Source organism: Stegastes partitus, unplaced genomic scaffold (assembly GCF_000690725.1).
Source record: "Stegastes partitus isolate 25-593 unplaced genomic scaffold, Stegastes_partitus-1.0.2 Scaffold47, whole genome shotgun sequence".
Lineage (NCBI taxonomy): Eukaryota > Metazoa > Chordata > Actinopteri > Pomacentridae > Stegastes > Stegastes partitus.
Window position 1 is genome coordinate 262763 of NW_007577778.1, and position 18081 is coordinate 280843.

Genomic DNA, 18081 nt, shown 5'->3' on the forward strand with positions numbered 1-18081 from the left:
ACAGTAAACCTCATCTGAATTAGAAATGCTGCTGTTATGCATTTGTGTTGGACTTCAGTGCTCACAATAACAATGATTAAAGACTAACGCTAGTCATACATGATCTCCGCTCTGGCAGAAAAAGGACAGAGCCCATGATTTGGGTTAATGTTGATTATAGGCTACTGGCAGTCATCAGAGGGCTGCAGCACAGACGCACACTTAAAGAGAGATGTGCACAGCTGTCCAGCAGGGGCAGGTGCAGCAGTTGTCAGGGACCATTGGGTAGAAGTGGAAAATTAACATACGCTGTGTTTTGAGAAAAGATATTCTAACTTTGGTTTAACCTCAAAAACTTTTACTACAGTTACAAATATTTTGTTGCTGTTACAGTATGTAAAGTAGGGTTATTACTCTTTTATCAAAGACTTCTAGTTTGATATTTATAGGTAAATTAAATGGCAAATATATCAAATATCAGTTTGATTGAGGTACTACACTGTATGTTATTTTCTGAAAAAAAACAGCTCATGGCATTATTTCTGAAACCACAAAGGCAACAAGCTAAACAAATATAAGAAAACGATTACATAAAAGGTGCATGAATACTGTCTGTATAGAGGTGAGATTGTTTCTGTCTCTTCCTGGGCTGTGCTAGTGGTAGTGCAAAGCATGCAGAAATAAATTCTCTGCAGACAATAAGGTACTCTATAGGCGTTACAGAGACCGTATTTACATGCTTCTATTTAACCTATGGCAGTGAAAGAATATAATATGCAGCTTATTGCATGGTAATGTACATGTTTTGTTTTTTTTTTTGTTTTTTTTTTAATGTCAAATGCCCAATTAACCGGGCTGTGAGAAGGATGATGTGGAAACTATTCTCCTCTCACCTAATTGTTTTCAGTGTTATGTAGTGCAGAAGAAGAATTCCAAAAACAACATGCATTTAAATCTTTTTTACTGAAATTGTTATGCTGTAGTTGTCTATAACTTTGCTTATCAACATCAGTTCTTTTATGTTACAAACTGTCTACTAATGATGAACAAATATAGTTGTATCATTGCAGGCAGTACTTAGCAACAATATTATAAAATGATCGTAGCAAGTTCCACACTGTTTCACTACTCCACCCAAAGTTTTGTCCAAAGAATGTGTGTGTGATACATAAGATAAGCAATATACCTAACTGAGGTTTGCGGGAGATTTTTTTTCCAGTCATTTTGACTGGACAGTTAGCATTTGTTCTCTGAGAGCAGCAGCAGCAGGAGATGGTGACTAAAACGAACCACACATTAGGTCAAATTCTCATTATGGTCACTGTGAAATACAGCAATATAGACCAGGGGTGCCCAATCCTGGTCCTCGAGAGCCCCTATCCAGCACGTTTTAGATGTTTCCCTCTTCTAACACACCTGATTCACATGATCAGGATCGTTATCAGGCTTCTGCAGAGCTTGATGATGAGCTGATCGTGTGAATCCGGTGTGTTGGAAGAGGGAAACATCTAAAACAGGCTGGATAGGGGCTCTCGAGGACCAGGATTGGGCACCCCTGGTCTAGACTGACTTCACATGTCTACACAGTGTTACATTAGAATAAGCATGTCGCTGACAACAAAGGCAAACATGTTCATAACAATATATGAGCAGCTTAATGTGCAACAATCTGAAATAAATAGAGGATTAACACATTCAAGAGCAAAATACAAAACAATGTAATGTCTTGTAAAATGAGATGAAAAGGAAAGATATGGCATCCAACAGAACCCACAGTCATGTCTTCAGTAAGTGGATGTGTCTGAATCCCCTGCATGGCTCTATTGGCTCTGACAGATCAAAGATGGAGTCAAGTGATCTGATTGGTTGCTGGGACTCTCAGTTCCTTGTGATTTCTCCTCTGATGCACCAGGATCATCTGTCTCATTCACTTGGCCCAGTCTGTGTGTTCAAGGAGAGATGTTCATTTACTGTTACACTACCTGTTAGATTCTGAACCTGCACAGCCTCACACTACACAGAGGCTGGAAACATAGAAATATGACATAAAAATATGTTGTAAGATCCTACATGAGGTTGTTTTGGTTGTCATTTTGAATGTGTCGAATTTATTTAAATTACTAGGGCCCATATTTATTTTTTTCTTTGACTTCAAACACAGTTCCCCAGTTAAGGGGGCGTTTTCACTGGATTTTCCCTCTGCTGAATTTTTCCCCTTTGCAGCATCAGTAGCTCAGAGCCAGCCTCCGACCAGACTACGCTGTTCCTGCTTGCACTGTGGGCTTTTTTTTCTAAGGTTGGAGGGCAAGATTATTACGCACAAGGACAGCAAGTAAAGAGAACCACAACAAAAACGCACCGTCCTTCATCGTGCAGGAGCATTTCGGACTTGCGCTGATTCGTGTAAAAGGAGGACAAAACAGGTAGAAACTTGGAGGCTTTCTATTTTTCATGCCTCAGCGCATATCCGGATTGACGGGGAGGCTTTACTTTCCATGTCTGATGTGATTACACACATGTAGACGATTGGAGGCTACATGGAAAAAGAAGGGGGCGGGTGGGGGCTTGTTTAAAGAAATGGCTCGTTGTACTTCATGTACAATTGTAGAATAACGTGCGAAAGTGCCTGGCGGAATGTGCACTGAATGATTTTAATTAACTAGCTAAACGCAGCCGACCTGTCGGGGCTAACGTTCACTCCGCAGCTTTATGTGCTCGCTGTGTAATTATTACCTAGAAATGAACATATTCACATCTCTGTTGGAGCTTTCATCGCCGAGGCAACCTTTACAACAGTTCAGTAACGGAAACTAGCTTAATGCAGTCGACCTGTCGTAGCTAACATTACCTCGTAGCGATGTGTTTTCCCTGCTGAATCAGTGCCTGGGAACAAATACATAAATAGACTTCTCTGTTAGCTGCCGTCGCCTTGTCAGCTTTTCCCTTCAGTTTAAATTAACAAGTCCAGTGTAATGTAAGGTAGGCATATGGGGAAGGTGTTGCTTGGCCGTAATGTTATGTTTGGTAACGTTAGCTCTGGCACGGTACAGTAACGTTAGCCGTGGTGCGGTAACGTTACGCTGGTACGGTACAGTAGCGTTAGCCGTGGTACCGTGCAGTAACGGTATTTGTGGTACGGTACAGTAACGTTAGCTATGGTACGGTACGGTAACGTTAGCCCTGTTACGGTACAGTAAGGTTAGCCCTGGTACCGTACAGTAACGTTAGCCATGGTACGGTACAGTAAGGTTAGCCCTGGTACGGTACAGTAACGTTAGCCATGGTACAGTACAGTACAGTAACGTTAGCCCTGCTACAGTACAGTACGGTTAGCCTCCGTGGCTCCGGTCACATTCTTTATCCACTCGGCTCGCGCGCACATCGTAACCCTCTATGTTTACCGTTGTGAGCTCGTGCGTTACCGAGTCGCTGCATGTAAATAAAGTGGGAGCTGAGCGGCGCTGCTGCAGGCCGCAGCCGATCACTGCCCACCGCTGTTTACATGGAGACCTCGGGAAGAGGGGCGGAGGGGGGAGGGTTCCTTCCTCGTAACATCCCAGATCAACATATGGTTTGACCTGAAAATAAAAGAAAAAAACACAAGTTCATCTAACCCCAGATACAAACAGTGGACGCGACGTTTGTTTACTGGTTTGTGGTACAGCGCTGCTTCATCGGTACACATGCATGTTAAATGACTTTCTTGTTTTCGGCTGTCAAACTCCGCTGAAGACATCAGCCTGGGGATGTGTTCATTGGTTCGCTGAAGGTTTCATAGAAAAACACATCTGGTGCAGATTCCAGTTGTTTGTAGCCTACATATGCCGGAGAATGCACGGCAGGCAGTTATTACTGTAATTATTTATGTAGGATTTATTACAGTAACTAAAGGTTAAACAATTACAACAATTAAAAAAGCACACAGAAATCATTAACAGTCTTCACAGTAATCATCCTCTATGGTTAGTTTAGAACAGATTTGAAATGATTTTGAAAAATACTTGCATTATAATTCAGTTTTAATGTGTTGGGATTTCAGAGACAAGATATGTCAAAGTGTGGACTATTTATTTATTACTTGCATTATAGGAGAACTGGTTCTTTTTGTAATATACAGTATCAGTGTTTCTTCTAGGAGAGCGGGGGCAGGCTCTCTGGGGAGCTGTGGCGGTGTAAACAAATGACACTTAACAGCAGATTTTACTTTTACAACCTATCTATTGAAAGAAAACAATACAATTGAATAAATAAAAATGAAAACAATAAATAATAATTTCTTAACAGGGCTGCAGAATCAGTAGCAAAGTTTGCATCCAAGCTCAGAACAATTAATTTTTCTGGGTTATTTCTAAAAGAGCTCAAAGGCTCTCTTGTAGGGAAATTCTCCAAGAGGTGGCCGCTGATGCTCAGCAGCATGCATGCTGCAAGCTGATCCCCTGCAGCCTGTTTCTCAAGTCAGTCTTCACCTACAAATAGGATAAATAATGAGATTGTTTCTGTCAATTTCCTACAACCTAATCATTTTAAATTTGTTTCTAGTTTGTGTCTGATGATATATTATTAAATGTCTTTATATTGACATGTATATTATGCAAAGAATAAAGAAAGGAAAAAAAGGTTCATCGACACTCACCATTATCACTGTGGTAGATCTATGAGTGGAACATGAGAAAGAAAGAAATCTGAAGGCCCAGTGGCTAGGATTTAGGAATGGCGGCCTGCCACTCCTACATGAATGTAGAGGAAACACTGAGTATTATTATTTTCTGCCTCACTAACTGCTGTGCATGTAGAATGTGTTATTTTGGTTATTCACTGGATGTGGTTGTGCTCTATGTCCAGACCAGGATGTCTGCCAGAGGGGGAAAGAAGAAGGCCACCAAGTTGTCCCGTTCAGCCAGGGCAGGTGTCATCTTCCCTGTGGGGAGGATGATGAGGTACCTGCGCACTGGCACACACAAATACCGCATCGGCATGGGAGCGCCTGTCTACATGGCAGCTGTCATCGAGTACCTGGCAGGTAGGGCGGCATCACATGGTTTAGGCATCATACATATCAGCTTCCATGTGTGTAAGTGCGTAGTTGTGAACAAAAGCTTACATACACTTATAAGGACCATATATCAGGGCAGTCTTGAGTTTCCACTGACTCCTATAACTCTTATTTTTTTATTGATGGACGCATGCATCTTGGTTGCAAAAAACAATCAGGCATTTTGGTTCTTTCATAAATTTATTATAGGTCTTCTGGAAAACAAGACCAAAAAAAAACCAAAGTTTTGTAAACTTTTGTTCACAGCTGTATATCTTTATGAGCATATACTCACTGTAAACATATCAGCACATGCTCACTGGGCAACATACGCAGTCCCGTGCAAAAGTTCGTCTGTAGCAGGACAATAAGTCGAAACATCCAGACAGTCATAAAGAATGATCTTAATCCACAAGAAGAACAGAGAATCCTGCAGCAGATGGTCTGACGGCCGCAGAGCCCTGATCACAACATCATGGAGTCAGTCTGAATTACATGAAGAGATAGAAGACACTGAGACAGACTGAATCCACAGAAGAACTGCAAGAAGTTCTCCAAGATGCTTTGAGCAACCTACCTGCCTAATTTAAACACAATTTCCCAAGAATCAACCAAAAAACGAAAGTGAATTGAAAATCAGTTTAAAGGCAGAACTTACAAAACAATTATACAAGGGTGCTATATTTCATTACAATATTCCCACCTTATTTTCACTGATTAGAATTTGTCCTCCTGTGGTAACTTTTTCCAGTTTCAGTACTACATTTTATAGTTCTGCTACTTAATTTAGTTTCAGTTTTGACACATTTCTCTTGACTATTAATAGTAACGCTAGACTAATAGGCCACAGGGTAACTAAAGGTAACTAACTGTTAATCTGAGAATCTGAATCTCATCGCTACTGAGATGCTGCAGCAGCAGTGTTGCACTTCTGGCACACCGAGCTGTTCATCTAAAAGCTGGCCAGTGGGGAAGCAGTGCTGTAATACCGTACATGCCTACATATGAGCTTTGTCAAAGAATTGAAACTAAAAACAATATAAAAATCCTGACTAGTGGAAGACAAATGAGCCTGCTCTAACCAGCTGTACCTATCTTGGATAATTTTATTGTAAATTCAGCCTTTCAGCTTGTTGTCACTCATGATTATTTTGTTTACTTTCAGTTATTTTGGATTCTTGGGACATTTATTACATTGTTACTTTTTTTTAAATTACTGTATTACTACTTTATATTACAGTTTTATCTGCATTTAATTCATATCCTGTAACACATCACAAAATAGAAAAATTGCAGAGCACAGGTCTATTTCTTAAACAAATAGAAATGGGACTAATGAAGTTTCTTGGACTATAACTAATAACACAATCAGAATTCTTAAAAGACAAAAAAAAAAAACAAGATTGTCTTGTGCGTTTATTTGTGTTGTTTAAAGCCATACAGTTTCCAAACAGGAGAGTTTGATCTAATCATGTTGACTGTTCCTAATGGGCAGGGAGTCAGTGGAAAATCAACCTGTTTAAATGGCAGAACACATGCTGCATGTCTGATGGCTTTCCACACTCTGTTTTCTCTCCTCTAAGCTGAGATCTTGGAGTTGGCAGGAAATGCAGCACGGGACAACAAGAAAGGCAGAATAACTCCCCGGCACATCAAATTGGCTGTGGCCAATGATGAGGAGCTCAACCAGGTAACACAGTGCTCTACCAGTGGCTGACTGGTATTCGTGTGTAGACCATCATGTTTCAGGTACAGGCAGAGCTAGCATCTCACACTCAGAGTCACTATGTGCTGTGTGTCTTGCTTTGTTAGGTTCCACAAAGTGCTTTACAGTTTCTTATTCACCCATTAACTACAAGGGCATTGCATTCACAGAAGAAATAAACTGGGAGCAACTTAGGGTTCAGTGTTTTGCCAAAGAACACTGGGACAAGAGCTGGGGATCAAACTACCAACCTTATGGTTACTGAACACCTTGCTCTACCACCCGAACCATGGCCACCAAATACCTACACAGAGATGCTGCATTCAAAAAAGAAAAAGACATGGAGACTTTATTTTGTAATTCTGATTTACTTCTAGGTATGTGATCTTAATTGTGAGAAAGGTTAATGTGATTGTTGATTTACTAACCAAATGGAGGCAGTGTCCCCACAAGATTCAGTGTATTAAACATGAGCTTACGTATCAATATGTTTGTTTGTTTTTTCCAATGGTAAAAGTCTTCACCTGTGTGAGCGTATGTAAACTTTTACAAAACACAGAAAGTGTAATGTTGCAGTGGATACATAGAAAATGAGAACATGAGACCCCTAATTGAACTACTTTGATGCTGAAGAGATCTTAAAACCCAGGATCCTCAAGCAACTTGTGAAGCATTCTCATTCCTGCCCCAGTATGTGTACGTGTGATGCTGTGCAGGTAGTCAAACGTGGGTTTTTGTTGTTTTTTTTTCAATGAAAACAGCAGCTGAGAGTGGAGCTTATGATATGTTAAACTAAACAATGAGCCAAAACAGGTAGAGCTGAGAGGAACTGGATAGTAAATGGTCTGCACTTCTATAGCGACTTTTAATCATAGCCAGGTCCTACAATGTGTTTCTCATTGACCCATTCACACACACTCACACACCGATAGTGACAGAGCTGCCACGCAACGTGCTCTTCTGTCATGGGGACAAACTTGGGGTTTAGTGTATTGTGCATATCGGCACATGGAGGGGCCAGGGATCAAACTGCTAACCTGGCAATTAGTGGACAATCTGCTGCTCCACCTGAGGAGATAGTTCAGAGAATTATTCTTCTCTGTGGGCTTGTCATCACTATAAGCCCCTCCTTTCAAATTCAATCATTTGATTGGCTGTCAATGTAAACATATTATTAAGTGCAGCCTTTGTTAGTCACTGGTGGAATAGTGGAAATAGCTTTGACATGAATGATGCCACCCAGCATGACCTAGTAATGAAGACCTCAACATTCAAAGACACATCTCTATCTGGCATCCAGAGCTGCCAATGAATCACGTTGCCTCACGCACCTTTAACCCTATCAACTGTGCCAGTAGCACCAGTGGCTCCACCACTGCAAACACATGTTGGACAGCGGAGCAGTGTTCTTTGCATTAAGCTGTAGTTGAGTTGTGCAGTTTCTCGAGATATCAGGTTCTGTCTGTCTGGATACTAACGTTAGTAGTATTCTATTGAAAGCTGAGGTTCAGCCATAATAAATGCTGTTTTTGTATTGCTGTAATTATATCATATTGCTAAATTATATTCTATGAGCAACTGCCCTCTCATGATAATTGGAGTCAGTGTTTTTTGTGGGGTCCAAGGTGTATGCGTGGGGATAGTGAAGGTTTCAGCTGACAGCAGATGGTGTGTGTATCAGTTAATGGTTCATTTAAGTGTCCCGATACTGTAGTTAACCTCTGCTTGGAACAACCACAACAGTTTCCTAAAGAGAACAACGTTCTTGTGACGACAAGGGCTGTGTTTTGTATTCTGTAGGACAATCTAGCAAATCCAAAGTCCTTATTTCTATAATGTTTTTTTTTTCCATCAGCTTCTGAGGGGGGTGACCATATCAAATGGAGGGGTTCTGCCTCGGATTCACCCAGAACTGCTCTCAAAGAAGAGGGGAAGCCGGGTAAAATCGGACACCCAGGCATCCGTCCCTGACAAGCAGGAAGAACGCTCAAAGAGCAAGAAGCCAGTCAAATCCTTCAAAAAGGTTAAAGGCAAACGAGGCCGCAAGCCAAAGGTCAGTCAAGTCAGCAGACAGGATACATGGGGAGGGGGGGGTCTGGCTCTATCGATGGAACGCATGTACGAACAAAGCTTCTCCTAAGTTTGGCAGCAAACACATCAATTACGACTTTGTGAATGATAAAATATAACAGTGTGGAATGAAAGAGAATCTCCTTGTACCGTCTCTCCTTATGCCAAACATTGGCATTAAGCACCACTTGTTTTCCTGGCACACACACAGTCAGCATGCTTGTAGTGTGGACAGTCTGCGAGAATCCCAAGTTTTGGGCTGCAAAGAACCATTGCGGACCTCGTGGACTTGGGTGGGTGACAAAATTTGCATCATGCATACCCTTTTGGCCCACGGACATGGAATACATGGATTGACCTTCACTGGTTTTGCAGAAAGTGTTTGAGAGAACAGAGCAAAGTTAGTCATGTGGGTTGACTGCCTTAATTTAGAAGCATCTGACAATCTTGTATCTGTTTAAAAGTTATGAAATGAAGTGTCAGTTACTGATCAGCTGGTGACTGTTTTTTAGTTCTCTGCTGTAGTGTTGGCACAAGGGAAAGCTAACTATCCAAAACACTGTACAGGCAACAGGAAACAAAATACACTGAATAGACAAAACTACTCTCTTTACCCCACCAGTGGTGGCAGACGCCTTGTGAAGCCTTGAGTCCACCTGTTTGATTTTATTAGTGCAACTTTATTACAAAAATAATATTTGGCAATTCTGAACTGATTCATGATGGTAGAAATAAGTATCACAATTCCATATATGAATCCTTTTTTTTTAGCTTCCCCTAAAAGAAATAGTTAAATTGTTGAACACATTTTAAACCACCTTTCAGTTAACATGTGCATCGTCATCCCTCTTTGTTCTATTCATCATACCAGGTAGGAACAGTTTAGTGGTTTGGAATGTCCTATGGTCTAGTTTGTATAGTTTGTAGCGTAGTGCGACTGGCCAGCAGATCATGCAACAGATTTAATTCCTTCATTGGACGTCTGTTACTTGTTTGAAACTGCTTCCACCTGCAGGACAAAACCATGCTTTCTGTCACCTCATGTAAAACCTCAGTATGCTTTTAGAGGTCACCAACAAAATACTGGAGTCCTATTGGGTTTATAACTTTAAACCGAAATTCTGAAATCATGCTGTAGTCTAAATCATATTATGAACACTCATTTGAGTCCTTTACTGAGCTGGGCTGGATATCACACAAACTGTTTTTCAAAATTGATTCAGAAACCTTTGCCCTTATAACAAAATCACATTTTGAAAAAGTTGACAAAAACATCTTTAGTCACGGGTGAAACCACTTCTCAACGCAAGTCCACGTCCGAGCAGCTCTGACATCCAGTTGGGTTTTGGAGTTGAAGTTAAAGAAGACTGTGACATGGTTGATAGTTTTAGAAAAAGCAAGTACGAGGACCTTGACTTCAGAATATTCTCTCAAACTTTGATGTTCAGAGGCCAGAAAAAACGTTACGATAACCCTTTGTTGATGTAGCACAATGTGCCAAACTGCTGAATGCCTTTGTGATGATCAAGTTCTTTGCCAAAATACGATAAAATTAGGCTGAAATCACATAATATTACATGAAGAATAAGTAACAAACAGTAAATAACAAACCCATCGGAGACTGCTATATGATTATTGAATCAGCTTGAGTTACTACTCAGCAAATACTAATTAATAACTAGAGTGATTAGGGTGGTACATTCTATTATGATTTAACTGCGATTTAATATACTTTTTTTTTTCTCCATCTGACAAAGAGCACAGACAACGACAAAGAGTCTGTACCAAACTCCACAGTGGAAGATGGTCCTGGAGATGGCTTCACCATCCTGTCAGCAAAAAGCCTGTTCCTTGGACAAAAGGTAATGTGCATGTGTTACACTCACATTGTGTCTATGTGCTGTTACTTGTGAAGTAAAGCTGACTAAAGGTGGTAAAATGAAGATAAGAGTCAGTATTATGTTTGATAAAAGCCCAGCTAACAGGCCTGATCGACAACATTTACACTCTGTAATAAAACACAGCAGCTGTTTTGTCACGTCGTGTTGATGTCTTTGTGAATCCACAGCTTTCACTAACAGAGAGTGAAATCAGCAAAATTGGAACAATCAAGGTGGAGGGAATAATTAATCCAACAAATGCAGAGATGGACCTCAAAGATGGAGTGGGTAAGGAGGGCATGTTCGTTAGCCACTTTTCAAACTTCCCTCTGCACGTCCTCACTTGTTGCTCAGCTTCTGCTGTGCCGTGTTTACAGGCAATGCCCTGGAGAAAGCTGGAGGCCGAGAGTTCCTGGACGGAGTGAAGGAGCTGCGGAAAGCACAAGGGCCTTTGGAGGTGGCATCAGGTAGATATTGACCTGGACAGACACTTCACACAGAGCAAACTGTATCAGCTGGGATGTTGTGAAAAGCTCTGAGGTTACTTTTTAAGACTCTGAAACCCAAATGGTTTCAGCTTTTTGTTTGTGCCACGTTTTTCCACACTGCAATGTCAATTCTTGCAACTCCATGGAAACAGCACAACCATGGCTAGAAGCATCTTTTATGCAGTGTAACATTCATCCATCATTTATACACCGCTTCATCCTCACTAGGGTCACAGGGGGCTGGAGCCTATCCCAGCTGACTTAGGGTGCTCTTTAGGAACTCATTAGCTATATAACACAGTCAGGCTAAGAGTGTGTCTGTGCATCCTGCAGTGGCAGTGAGCCAGGCCAATGGGATGGCAGCCCGCTTCATCATCCACTGTAACATCCCTCAGTGGGGCTCAGAGAAGTGTGAGGACCAGCTGGAGAAGACGGTGAAGAACTGCCTCTCGGCAGCAGAGGAGAAGAAACTTAAGTCAGTGGCTTTCCCTTCACTTCCTGCCGGACGGTGAGTTCCACACCTCAGACTGTCTGCACGTCGTCAGTAGAGCTGCTCTGTGCTTGTTCACTCACATTTGACCACGAGGGCTGATCTGTAACTGAAGGGAAATTTGAAAAAGTGCTGCTTTACAGCCTGTTACAGCCGTTATGACTGGTAGCTACCAGACCAATGAGCAACACAGATGTTGGTGCCACTTAAATGTCTGAGCTATTGATTGAAATATCTGCCCTCTGGTGCTCCAAAACAAGCCTTTCTTTGATGTTTTTTTTCTCTCTCAGTATCAGTTTATACGGTTTTAAAAGTGCTGTTTTAGCACTGGAGTCAGAAAAAACCCAAACAATACCCAATCATAAGAACGTCTTCAAAGGCTCAGCGTCTGTCTCTCTGGACTGCACCTTCACTTTCACACTGCATTATGGGAACTCACTGTCAGCTCATTTACAAACGTGAGGAGGAACAATTTCAAAGGGAGGGCTCACATGCATGTGATTAGACTAGTAGACAGAGGAGAGAAGCTCGCTTCTTAACACACACACAGAGGGAGTGTAACTTTATTCTCTAACGATGCTTTTACTCCACTATATCTTTACACAGCAGATGGTTGTTTGCTGCTATGTTTGTATCAAAATCTCACACATTAGAGCTTCATTGTAAAGACTGATGGAGGTAAACCCTTTATTCATGTGATCCTGGTACTGGGACCAGGTCATATCTGTTACTAGAATGTGTTTTATCAACATTTTTTAAAGGTAAATGTGACACACGTTCCTTCTTAAAGCTCTCCAAGTGGCTGAAATGACAATGACTAAACTGGGTGTAGCATTGTTGTTCTTTATTCTGTTAGTAACTGGTAGAGCTGCATTTGAGAATTTTGAGGAGAGGCATTCTCTTAAAAAATATATCTTATTTTTTAATTTATACATTTAGTTTTTTTTAATTCTACATAAAAAAGAAAGTATTTTTTATTTTAAATTTTAAAAAAAAAGTTGAGTTTTTATTTTTTAATTCTACTGCCTATTAACAAATCATCAGGCAGAAGTTTAAAAAAAAAAAATCCGTTTTTGCTTTTTGGAGTTTTTACCGTGTCCCTCAGGCATGGTGATGGGAACACAGAGAATGATTCTACATAATTTCTCCAAAGTGTCGTATTTCTGGAGCCCAACATTTATCATTTTGGTCTTAGAGCTGTGGAGATGTTTTTCACTTCATCTGTCAATGTTTTTAGGTGGAAACTCAAAAAAAGACAGAGTATTAAACATGCATAAAGAGAGAGAGAGAAGGCACATTTAGTTGGCTATGAAGAGCACCATATAACACATGTGTGACTTGTTCATCATCGCATGTACAAGGAAAATAAAATCTGTTTAGTAAATTGTGAAACACTGTCAATGACTTTAAGTTGTGGAGTTAATTAAAAAAAACCTCATACGTCCACAATAATCAACTTTCATGCCGACTGATGAGTAAATAAGCAGCAAAACACTTTACATGCAGCATTTGAGCCAATAGAAGTTATTCCCCAGAATCAGCATCCTGTCATTCTGTGATTTTGCACCAAACCAGAACCAGAGTTCTCCTCTAACTGATGAAAGTGATGTGAATGTGGCTCAGTGTTCACGGTGAGAAGTTGCATAAATTCAGACAAAGTGATGAAGAATCCTGTTCATTAGCCACAGAAACATGACTGTGCAACACCTGGATTGTGGATTTAGTGTCATGCAGCATTTTCTTTGAAATCAGAAGGAGATCTCAGAAAGGCTCGCTCTCCTGGAAGATGTTGGCTGCTGTGGTCACAACTTAGTCAGAATCAGAACCACTCAGAGTGTTCAGAGTCTTTGTCCAGCAGTCCAGTGTAGCTGTGAAATCATTTGTCTCTCACATCGATAGCAGAGGCAGACATTTTTATTTCTAATGACATTCACATTATTCGTCTGCTGTGTTGTTTGTAACTGCAGCTCATGTGCATTCGTGTTCTCTGCTCTTTATCCACTGCTCACCACACGTTCAGTTACCAACCTGACTCTTTCTCACAGGAACGGCTTCCCAAAGCAAACAGCCGCTCAGCTCATCCTCAAGGCCATCTCCAACCATTTTGTGTCGTCCACCAGCTCCTCTCTGAAAAACATTTATTTTGTGCTGTTTGACAGCGAGAGCATTGGAATATACCTTCAGGAAATGGCCAAGCTGGACACCAAGTGAGGAATCCTGGTTTTAGGGGTTGGTTTTTCTAACTGTTGTTTGTTGCTGATGGTGTAGGTAGGTGAGGCAACAGTAGGGCTTTTGATGTGGAATCTGTTGATTAAAGAGGAAAAACAATATTTGTGAGTGGAGTGCTGTTCACATTTATGTTCCACTGTCCCTTCGAGATATTGAATTCTTTATAGATTAGATCATTTAAGTCCGTACAGTTTGATATTCTGCCTCCTTGTTTCATGATGTTTTTACATTCCATGTACAAATATTGTATAACAGTTATTTTCTGGCCTATGTAGTTTCTGATACAGTTAGTTTACTAAAAAAAAAAAACTGTGGTTTTCATTTTGCTTTGAAATAAAACTCAGATGTTTTACACCAGTGGTCTGCTCAGGCTTTCAACACTTGTCTCTGTTGTTCTTCACTGTTGCTGTTTTAAAAAGTTCTAAGTGACACTGTCCACAGTATTAGTGTTTGTGTTACTCTTTCAAGCAAGAAGCATTTGATAGCAGACATCATTTGTAATTCTACTACAAAATGCTGCTGGACCAGTCAAGCAAGGAGACCAGCTTAAAGGATCAGTCCTGGTATTTATTTTTCTCATCCTCAACAAATCCCATGATCAGCTCCAGATCTTTAGTGTTTTTTAAATCTCTCACTTTATGTCTGTTGTCAAGACTGCACCACTTTATACACCTGAGTATGAGAGGACATCAAAATAATACCCTATTTAAAAACACAAGACCCCAAAATGTAGCTTTATTCAAATGGCACGGTGACAAGAGAAGGACGACAGTGGGCTGTTGGCAACTTCATGCAGAAATGGTTTGGGACAGCTCTGGATGGACGTTGTCCTCCAAAACGTCCACCAACTTTACCAGTGGAACAACATCCCACAAGCAGCATGGACAAGCCCATTAACTCTTTGTGTCACAGATGTGTGACTCTCTCCATCTGTCCATCATTTATAGTGTAGTTGTATTGAGTTGCTTCTTGATGTTGTCGAGATTTTGTTTGCTGGAACCACGAATACTTATTTAGAATTTAATAAAATATTACAAGCTGATTTTATATTTTTGTGCAATGATATAGTTTCATTTTGGTAACGAGTTTTGAACAGCAGTGGAGCTCATTGTCACAGATGTCAGACTTCAATGCCCAGTACATGTTAGGAGAAGAGTTCACTGTTGGTTTGTTTTTGTGCACATTGGGTTTGTTGATAGGAACATGTAAGATAGACGACTGTATTAAAAGTACAGTGAGGATACTTCCAAAACATAAAATAATCAGAACTACCTCCAAAAGCTGAACAGTGGAAAACTATTTAGTATTTGATTGAAGCAGCTTTTGTCTTTACCGCAGCTCCAGTTCTTGTTGGTGCACTTGTAGTTTTTCAAGCTGCTTGGTCGGTAGTTGTTCAGCATCTCAGAGGACTTCCTACAGGCCTCCTGTCTCTCTCAGTCTCCTTATTTAACCCCAGACTGACTCCATGGTGTTGACATCAGGGCTGTGTGGGGGTCACACCATCTGTTGCAGGACTGCTTGTTCTTGCTGCTAAAAATACCGTCGTTCTTAATGACTGACTGGATGCTGGACTCATTGTCCTCCTGCAGAATGAATTTTGGATCGATCAGATGCCTGCCTGGCAGCAAGCTCCAATGCATCAGTGTTTGGAAATATACATGTACATTATGTTCTGACGGGGTAAGTTAATTACTACTCAATACACCGTTAAATCAGAATGATCGATGGTGGCAGAACTTTCCAGTTTGACACTGAAGAAGTAAAGTTTTCACTATCAAACTACAATTTGTTTGAAAATTCAGGTATGCATTAAATGATGAACAACTGCTATAAAACTGATTTCATAGCAAAGGGTCTGGATCTAGATCAGCTCAGTCAACTGGAAAAACATGTAAGAGTACCAACCAGCAGATGGTTTGTGTCTTGGTTCAATCGACTGGCCAAGCCACACATTTCAACTTGTGTTGTGTTTGTGATTGAGTTGACAAAATATCAGAAATATCCAGAATGAGATCTATGTATGTACATTTAACAAACATCCATCCATTATCTATACACCACTTAATCCTAGGGTCGTGGGGGGCTGGAGTCTATCCCAGCTGACTCAGGGCGAAGGCAGAGGACACCCTGGACAGGTCACCAGTCTATCACAGGGCTACACTTAGAGACAGACAACCAAGCACACTCACATTCACACCTACGGACAATTTAGAATCACCAATTAACCTCAACATGTTTTTGGACTGTGGGAGGAAGTCAGAGAACCCAGAGAGAACCCACGCTGCACAGGGTGAACATGCAAACTCCACACAGAAAGATCCCGGTGTCCTCACTGGGGCGCGAACCGGCGACCTTCTTGCTGCGAGGTGCTAACCACCGAGCCACCTTGCAGCCCCTTTCTCAAACATATTTGTTGTAATTGGTTGCTCATACTCCCTTTGAATGATGAAAATTGTGTTTCAAGTCTATGACACAATGATACTTCCGTCTCTATCTGTGACTGTATACACAGTGACGAAAAACATATTTATGCTCTGGTAGTGTCACAGTTTCAAGTGTCTCAGCAGCTTCTTGAAAAACTGCAGTTCAGACAACAAACTGTAGGAAAAAAAACTCAACACACCAGCATGAGCACATTCTATACATTTATTACATAGTAAAAAGTACATCACCTTTCATTTATATGTATACTAGTGCATCTCAAAACAGTAGAACATCATGAAAATGCTTAATATTTTTCCAGCAGTTATTCTAAAACGTAATAATTTAACATATTCTAGACTTGTTACATGTGGCTTATATCTCATGAAAATCAGAAATCCTGTATTTAAAATTATCTAAATATTTCATTTTAAGTTTGAGTAAATAACTATTCAAATAGGGTAAATGCAGTGCAGACCAAGAGATACACTGAATAAATACCGTGTATATCTTGGTCTGGTTCAGCACACAGAACCACAATCATGGGGAGGCTGCTGACGTAAAAGTTGTCCGAAAGACAATCATTGACTCCCTCTACAAGGACGATAGACCACAGACGGTCGTTGCTGAAAAGGCTTCGGTTAGCAGAGTGATGCATCAAAGAATATTAGTGGAAAGTCGACTGGAAGGGAAAGTGTAGTAGGAAAGACTTTGAAGAGCTGCATAAGGACTGAGGCTGGTGTCAGTGCATCAAGAGCCATCAAGCACAGACGTCTTCAGGAAAAGAGCTACCACTGCTGCATTGCAAATATCAAACCACTCCTGAACCAGAGACATCAGAAGATCTTACCTGAACTAAGGAGACAAAGAACTGGACTGTTGCCCAGTGGTCCAAAGTCCTCTTTTCAGATGAAAGTAATTTTTCCATTTCATTTAAAAATCAAGGATCTAGAGTCTGAAGGAAGAGTGAAGAGACTCAGAACCCAAGGTGTTTAAAGCCCAGTGTGAAGTTTAACTAGTGTAATGATACCATGTCATCTGCTGGTGTTGGTCCACTTAGTTTTATCAAGTCCAAAGTCAACACAGTGTCTAATAGGATATTTCATGCTTCCATCTGCTGACAAGCTTTATGGACATGCCAATTTTTATTTTCCAGCAGGACTAAGCACCACCCCCACACTGGTAAAACTACGACCAAATGGTCTGCTGGCCATGACATTACTGTGCTTGATTGGCCGGTCAACTTGTCTGACCCACCCGGCTCACCCCATTGAACCCCATCTGGTTTACTGTCAAGAGGAAGATGAGCAACATCTGATCCCAAAATACAGACGAGCTGAAGGCTGCTATCAAAGCAACCTGGGCTTCAATAACACATCAGCAGAGCCACGGGCTCATCGCCTCCATGCCACACTGCATTGATGCAGCAATTCATGGTTAAGGTGCCCTAACAATTATTAAATGTATAAATGAACATACCTTTCAGAAGTTGGACATTTCTGGATTGTAAATTCTTTTTGTGATCGATCTAGGAAATATTTTAATCATTTGAAATACTGGATTTCAGATTTTCATGGGCTATAAGTCATAATCATCAAAAAAGAAAGGCTTCAAAGTTATTCCATTTTATGCATAATGAATATAGAATATGTGAAAGTTTATCTTTTAAATTAAATCATGAAAAAATAAACTTTTCAATGATGTTCTAACTTTTTGAGGTGCACTAATATATACATATATATATATATATATGCACACACATACACACATATATATGTGTGCATATA

General features: G+C 40.6%; 1 protein-coding gene across 2 annotated transcripts; it reads left to right on the forward strand.

The window, feature by feature from the left end:
* Positions 1 to 2217: 2217 nt before the first annotated feature.
* macroh2a2 (macroH2A.2 histone) lies at positions 2218 to 14248 on the forward strand. 2 transcript variants are annotated; one of them, XM_008306798.1, is made up of 9 exons: positions 2218 to 2402; positions 4822 to 4999; positions 6595 to 6701; positions 8572 to 8769; positions 10544 to 10648; positions 10855 to 10954; positions 11044 to 11133; positions 11488 to 11662; positions 13690 to 14248. In XM_008306798.1, the coding sequence occupies exons 2-9, from the start codon at positions 4828 to 4830 to the stop codon at positions 13853 to 13855; spliced, it is 1113 nt and encodes a 370-aa protein (XP_008305020.1). In that variant the 5' UTR covers positions 2218 to 2402; positions 4822 to 4827; the 3' UTR covers positions 13856 to 14248. The 2 variants fall into 2 exon arrangements, with proteins under 2 accessions (XP_008305020.1, XP_008305021.1); XM_008306799.1 differs by lacking the exon at positions 2218 to 2402 and adding an exon at positions 2885 to 2958.
* The last annotated feature ends 3833 nt before the right edge of the window (positions 14249 to 18081 follow it).

Coding starts and splice junctions, on each gene's coding strand:
- macroh2a2 (XM_008306798.1), top strand. CDS start 4,828: ATGTCTGCCAGAGGGGGAAAGAAGAAGGCCACCAAGTTGTCCCGTTCA. Junction 5,000..6,594: donor TGTCATCGAGTACCTGGCAG/GTAGGGCGGCAT, acceptor CTCTCCTCTAAG/CTGAGATCTTGGAGTTGGCA. Junction 8,770..10,543: donor AACGAGGCCGCAAGCCAAAG/GTCAGTCAAGTC, acceptor CATCTGACAAAG/AGCACAGACAACGACAAAGA.